Raw genomic sequence first — 6,995 nt, 5'->3', positions numbered from 1 at the left:
CTACTACTGGGCTACACCGTAATTTTTAGGGAGTTATTATAACTCCAAAAATGGAGTAAAAATTTTAGGTACAGGATAACCCCTTTTGGGGGGTTATTTTAACTCCTAATTTAACTCCGAATTTGGGGTCATTTTTACTCCTGAAAAAGAGTTCTTTTTACTCCCAGTCTGGAGTTAAAATCACTCCGAAATGGGGTTACTTGTACTCCTTAGGGACCGGTCATTATTTATCGCCTGGGGGGGGGGGGGGGGGGGGTCGGAGGATTTTCGGCTAAACACGATGAAATTTAGCCGATCCCCCCTTTAAATGTTATTTTATTGAAGTGATCCCCCCTCATAACTATATATAACTTTCGTGATCCCCCCCCCCCCCCCCCCTCATGTCTTTGTACCCATATTCACCTTTCGACGTGTATATTTAGTGTTTTAAACGTTCATATACAGGTAGTATTTCTAACTATGATGTACTTACAGCATAATAAAGCCGTTATCGCGCAGTCTTTTTTTAAAAGGGTCTCTTGATCCGTGTCTTTTTCTAGTCTGGATCCAGACATCTGAATTCAGTTGACATACAAGCAATCTTGCTTAAAACTGCAAAGTGCTTGAAACTGCAATCAGTGCTTGAAACTGCAAAGTTACTTTTTTTAGAGTGCCAAATAGCAGTCCGCCAAGTCCCTATCAGCAGGTCATATTTAGCGACAATTCGGCCATCTGGAAGGGCTAGGATCGGCCACTGTTCCTGTCTCCTTTTTTATTTTCATTTATAGTGTAATAGATCAGCCTTTGTAGCTTTGCTCACATTTTTATAATTTTTTTTTGTTCGTTTTTTTGTTTGTTTTCTTTTTGTTTTCCTTTTTTTTTCATCCAGTGTTTGCTTGTACAGTAACTCCAGCTATTTGGTCATCTGGTACAAAAGTTAAAACTGGCATACGAACAGTTGACTGTTCATCGAGATCAGCAATGACAAGATCATCTTCGCTATCCTCGTCATCATCTAACTCCGTATCTGATTCTTCACTCTCTTCCTCACTGCTGGACAACTCATTCCCGTTGCCTGTACTTCTCTGTCGATAGTAATGGTAGCGAATTGCCTTTATCTTGTCCAGCTTTATACCAACAGTGGTCAGGCCATGTTCCTTAAGGTACAGGTCGAGCTGTCTCACCTTCAGCTTTTCAACTTTGCCATTCTCAATAAGTATGCCCCACTGGTAGTCCTTGTATGTTAGTTCCTCTTCTAACCTTTTTTTCTCCTTAGCCTCTCTTGTTCTAATATCCTTCCTGATGTTGATATCATTTAGATGGCCTAGGTATTCAATGACATGCTTTTCTTCGACACTATAGGTTGCACAGAAAGCAGCGATGGTATTTGGATTGCCCGCAGAGATGGCGTTTTGTTCGTACAAGTCCTTCAGACATTTCCTCGGTTGATAATCGTCTGGAGCACGACCTGTTGTCGGCGTTTCGTACACATCCATAAAGTGCCCGGGATTTTGCTTGTCTGGCACAGGCTGAGGGATTCTTTCTGTTACTGGTCCCACCCATCTGTTGTTGATACACCAGGAACAGAGTGTGGAGCTTGCATCGCTTTGCTTATTGCAGGCATCCCGACAAAATTCAAAAAAGAGCTCTCCTCGGACGTAGTGGTCCTCAATAAAACTCTCTATTTTACTAAGATATGCCGCACCGGGTATTTCGGCCTTACTGTTTTCTGAAGCATTTCGGTACGTATTTAACTCAGAAAAAACAAACAAACACGCTTTTTACAATGTTTCAGTTATCAGAAGTTTATATAGTTCACAATTTAGAATTCACCTGTCATGTTTAAAGATGAATATTAGCTAAGTCATGAGCACGTTATAAAAGGAAAAATATAAAAGCGTTAAAACAAAGCTTTCTCGATATAAATTGAAATGCACATATTCGCCAGTGTGACAGACTTCCGTTTTTTAAATAAAGTTGTGTTAGAACAAATTGAGATTGCAAATGCTATCATCTCCCAGCAGAATGGGCACATTTGTGTTGTATGCTTTCAAACTGGCATTGTTCAAGCAGATTTGAGTGGTCCCCCCTCTGAATCCTTCCAAAATTTTCAGTGATCCCCCCCTTTTGGGCTCTCAGTTACGACTGATCCCCCCCTCTGTTCTCCTAAAAATCAAGTGATCCCCCCCAAAATCCTCCGACCCCCCCCCCCCCCCCCCCCCCAGGTGATAAATAATGACCGGTCCCTTACATGGGTTGTTTTTACTTTTTTTTGGAGTTAATTTAACTCTGAAAGTGAAGTAAAAATTTTAGGTACAGGATAACTCCTTTTTGGGGGTTATTTTAACTCCTCAATATCTGGGGTCACTTTTACTCCTGAAAAAGAGTTCTTTAAACTCCTTTTTGGAGTTAAAATAACTCCACGAAAAATAACTCCACTGTAAGGAGTTAAATTAGCCCCACTAGAGGAGTTATTATAACTCCCTGAAAATTACAGTGTATAACATATAGCCTAGTAGTAGCTAAACCAATCAGAACGCAGCATTGATAATACACCACTATTTGGATTTTACTAATTACTTTTAACCATACATCCATAGGAGTAGTTATTCCAAGGACAGGTTTTGATCATGAGGCAGGATGAGATGAATGAAATTAAATGAATGTTTGTTTATAAATAGTCAGTAAGGAATTTATTACACCGGCAGTCGATCGAAATAAGGTCTCATCTGGTAGTTAAGTCCTGAAAATGGAATTTAAGGCTTTGAACCTCTTCCATGAGAATGTATTTGAATTTCCTTCGGCTTTCCTCGCCAGGGCAAAAGCATGGGGCTATAATGCTCCGACGCTCAGCTAAGTAGAATTCTTTATTCAAGGAGGCCTGAATGGGGTTTTACATATAAAGTATAGTTCTAGTTTTAGTCGTGAAAATTTTCAACCGATGGCCGTCAAAAAAATTACCTCACCGAAAAATTATCTTCTTGCCAGAGTTTTTTACGTAGAGAGTTTTACTTTAGAGACGATCACGTTTACGACAAACGGCAAACCCCAGATACAATGTCCAGACTGAATTTGACAATTTCTCAGTTAGCTAAAGCAAGGACCGCCGAGAGGGACGGGCTGGAAAGGGGAAGTTTTATCCCTCCCCTTTTTTAAGATGGGCACAAAAAAGTTGTTTTACCTGGATTTATTTTAGGTCATCAGATTCATAACTTATTAAAGTTACTTCAGTTCCAATTCTTTCGCTCACACGTTAACCACTTTATAAACTTTGCACTTTTCTCTTTGTTCTCTTCATTTTCTCTGTTTTTGTATGACTCTTCTTGCTTTCTTCCATCAATGCTGCTGGTCGCCGTCACCATTTGAATCAGGAAACCTAACTGATTTCATTTTTTTTTTTCGAGGAAGCATGCGCCAGTCCTCAGTTCCTATATGCTCGCTCTTTCAAGTTCGGATTAAACCCCCGCCTTCCTCCGCGGTCCTTACAATACGCAAAGAAACAGTCTGAGAAAATTATCAGGGAACAGAAGGACGGAAGGAGGCATTTTTCCGGATCCCGCTTACAACTGCGAATTAGCCCTTAACTCTCAACCTTTCTCGGTGGTCCCTGCTATAAGCAAAAAAAAAAGTTTTAAGGTAATTGTTATGAATAAAACTGAAATGAAACTTTTGTTTTTTTTCAGAAATGAACAGAAAACGATCGAAATGAAATTCTAGTGCAGACAATAAGGAAGGACAATAAGGATCTTTCAGCAAGTCTGCTTAGTGCATCGGAAGTGCAGGCAAGCAAATGGAAACTTTATTTGAGATCTGCTGAAGTCATCCAAACACCTGAAAAACGTGCTATAAACCTTACTTATTTCGTGGACCTTTCTGTCTATGGAAAGGACTTTATGGTCGAACAAGATGGAGGGGTGTCACTGCTGGAATCGTGTAATACAATAGAGTAATAAGGAAATACAAGGAAGGAAACACAATTAAGAAACAGTTTTTGGAAAAAATCATACAAAAGCTAATTACGCACTAAACATATGTGCGGTGGGGTATTTCCGGTCTTCAGAATTAAAAGTGCCAGGTTATATAGCCAAAATGCGGCTGAAAGAAACTACAAACAGCAAAAAATGAAAAGCCCAAGAAACAAACTGATGACATCCAGCACATCCATCTTTGACGCTTTGCTCTTCACGCAGTCCTTTGTTTTAACGATTGCTGGTAGGCCTGTGGCTGGCTCATAAGGTTGGCACTTCCCGCCTTGAATACAACTAGCAATGTCATTCGCTCGCTCCAGTCCACTGTAATAACCTCCCTGTATGTAGCCATACCAATCGCCTTGAGTAGCCTCACCAGCGAAGAACAAGTTTTCAACTCGACCGGCCATGTTGGCAAACACGGAGGAATCTGTGCCAATGACTGGGTCTGTCCAGCAACCCAAGACGTATGGGTTTTGCGTCCACTTGCTTACCACAATTTCTTATAGAGGAAGGAAACCAAAAAAAACAAAACAAAAATAGTTTGAAAGTTGACTGACATAAATCTATTCAGGCTTAAACATAACGCTCGAAGACCTTGAAAAGTGAAAGACGTGCGTAAATTGGATTTTTAAGGAAGGAATCTTTTTTACCGCTCAATCTTAAAGTAACGCATGCGTACTATAAGTTCGAGTCTTACATAAGACGCAAAAGTCATTTATACGAAGTCTTTCTCTTCTTATCTTACAACAGGTGTTAAGGGCTGTTGTTAGATAACACGTTCCTAGCTAAGCCGCTTCTTATTTCACGAAATGTGCCTATTAGACGGCAAATTAGGGTCTAATTGGACGCGTCTTTCAGTACCTGTGGCATTTGGTATGCTGGGTCCATACATGTTGCGCAGAACTTCCATGAGCTCCTCCATCGTTTTGGAATCATCTTGTGCTTCCACTCTTAGAGATTCATCTCCAGTTACTACAGTAAACAAAGACTTGGAGCCAGGAAAGAACCCAGCACGATCCAGATCGAAAAATACTGGGAAATGTCCTGTGTTTTGGCTTGAAACATGTAATATCCACTCGCTATCACCCCAGAATTCGCTTGGGAACTTGAGGAAGATTTTTGTGTAGTAAACAGGCCTCAGGCGATAAATTGCTTCTTTCTTCCATCCAGGCAGTGGAGGGTTGAATTGTACTGAGCCACGGTTCAAAACACCACTACCAAATGTACACAAAGCGTAGTCTGCAGTAAAGATTTCACCTCCAGCTGTGGCGACCTCCACACCATTGCCATCGTACTTGATCGTGGTTACTGTTTTGTTCAGTAATATTTTGTCTGCAAAACTGGAATAGAAATCGCTAAAGAGAGTCCAGATTCCTCTTTGATCAGTAATAAAAAGGTCGTCTCCAAGGGAACCCATGTTGTTCAATGACACCTTCTGGTCGCTTTCACCGTATTCAAAATCGATGTCAAACCAAGCAAGAGTTTTCTTCAGAGGAGTATTAGACCTCCAGCCAAGTATCTTTAAACCTGTGGAGGCGGGCATATCCCTTGGAGCAACATCCTTCTCACCCCTCTCTTCTCCCATCTTGAACAATTTATCCTTGGTCTTTTCCCACTCTTTATATACTGTCATGTCTGTTATATCAACCCCGGAATCGTTTCTAAGAGAAAGAATGATAAAGCAACAATCAGATTTTTCCAGGAGTAAGAGTCCAATGCTCCTTTATCCCGAATTCCCTTGTCCCGGATTCTATCGTTTTACATTTGGTTTCGTGACTCGTCGTGTGGTGTCTTATCCAGGGAGGTTTGAGGCAGGAGCATCTTGTAGAAATAACAAGTCAAGGGAACAAAATACCAAGGTGGTAATATTCATTTCAAGTTATTCGTTCTCTGAGCGCGTTATCTGCAAACTGAACAACGGAGACTAATGATATAATAACATAAATCAAGGGACCAATTTATCTTGCACAGCATGCATTTATTAGAATTTTTTTAAAGTTTGGGCCTGTTCATAAAAAGCGGACTGGTTGTCAGAGGCTGTCTCGGTGTCTTGTGTTCATGTGAGAGATTTTAGCCCTGTATACTGGGGTAAACTGACTAAACTGTTTGCGTGATCGCGTGCACGAAAGAAAGTTTTGACAAGAAACATGTTAATTACCTCACGCGAACATTAGTGAAGTTTGACAAATGTCCCGTCAAGTTGTGCGTATTCCTCAGTGGTATGAGTGGGTTGTCTTCTTCGTCTGCAAACTGGATCCAGTTTGCACCTAGCTCCACTTTCATATCTGCAAATGGAGATTGCTTCATCCGTCCGCCTATGTAATCTTGCCCCTCCAGTACAAGAAAGTCGGAAATTCCTTTGTCATGAAGTGTCTTAGCGGCCGTGCTTCCCGCTGCCCCAGCTCCCAGAATTAAGACCTTCTTCCTTGCTACGGGGGTTGCCGATACTAAATTAAAGGTCAAACACAGAAGAGCAAGGGCAATTTTCGTGATTTTCATGGTGTCGCCTGGATATGGGTGTCTTCTGGTGCTCAATAAAGCAGAGAGAAATATGAATTTTGTGTACGTTATATTGTTCCTGCATTTGCATAAAATTAAAGATAGAATTCATTCCTGGTGCCCGGTAACCGTGCCCAAGCACACAGGCGTGGGTTGCGAACATATTTGCTCCATTTCGCCCTCAGCTGACTGACGCCATCTAGAAACGTAAAGAAATTATGGATCGGTTCGTAAAGCAGAATTTTGCGTCAAAACTAACAGACAACGAGTGCACGCAATTGCAGGGAGCAGTTGCCCACTCTAAAGCCATTACTGGGCCTCTGCCTTGTACTTGGGCACTGGCACCGTGTCTGATTTCTGGCTTACAGTACTTGAAAACAAAGACTGTGTGTTCAGTATTACCCAGCGAGTACTTTACTCGGACACCGTACCAGTGGACCAAGAATAAGCCGGCTGCCTAAGGGGCTGTTTACACTTGGTGCCTAAGTATTAGTGTCCCCGGGTCCTGGCACAAGATGGTGTTGTGCTCACATCTTGGGTACACGA

At 41.5% G+C, this 6,995-nt stretch overlaps 2 protein-coding genes across 2 annotated transcripts; both read right to left on the bottom strand.

Moving 5' to 3' along the window:
• Window positions 1–396: 396 nt before the first annotated feature.
• Window positions 397–3,341, bottom strand: LOC140937975 (uncharacterized). The gene is made up of 2 exons (XM_073387530.1): window positions 3,230–3,341; window positions 397–1,756 (listed from the first exon to the last, which is right to left on the bottom strand). The coding sequence occupies exons 1-2, from the start codon at window positions 3,339–3,341 to the stop codon at window positions 861–863; spliced, it is 1,008 nt and encodes a 335-aa protein (XP_073243631.1). The 3' UTR covers window positions 397–860.
• A 330-nt stretch (window positions 3,342–3,671) lies between these two features.
• LOC140937517 (uncharacterized) lies at window positions 3,672–6,510 on the bottom strand. Its single transcript, XM_073387077.1, has 3 exons — window positions 6,109–6,510; window positions 4,812–5,611; window positions 3,672–4,449 (listed from the first exon to the last, which is right to left on the bottom strand). The coding sequence occupies exons 1-3, from the start codon at window positions 6,447–6,449 to the stop codon at window positions 4,085–4,087; spliced, it is 1,506 nt and encodes a 501-aa protein (XP_073243178.1). The 5' UTR covers window positions 6,450–6,510; the 3' UTR covers window positions 3,672–4,084.
• Between the last annotated feature and the right edge of the window lie 485 nt (window positions 6,511–6,995).

The sequence above is a fragment of the Porites lutea genome, chromosome 5 (genome assembly GCF_958299795.1).
Source record: "Porites lutea chromosome 5, jaPorLute2.1, whole genome shotgun sequence".
NCBI lineage: Eukaryota > Metazoa > Cnidaria > Anthozoa > Scleractinia > Poritidae > Porites > Porites lutea.
The sequence above is the reverse complement of the archived record's forward strand: the minus strand, read 5'-3'. Positions and strand labels throughout refer to the sequence as shown.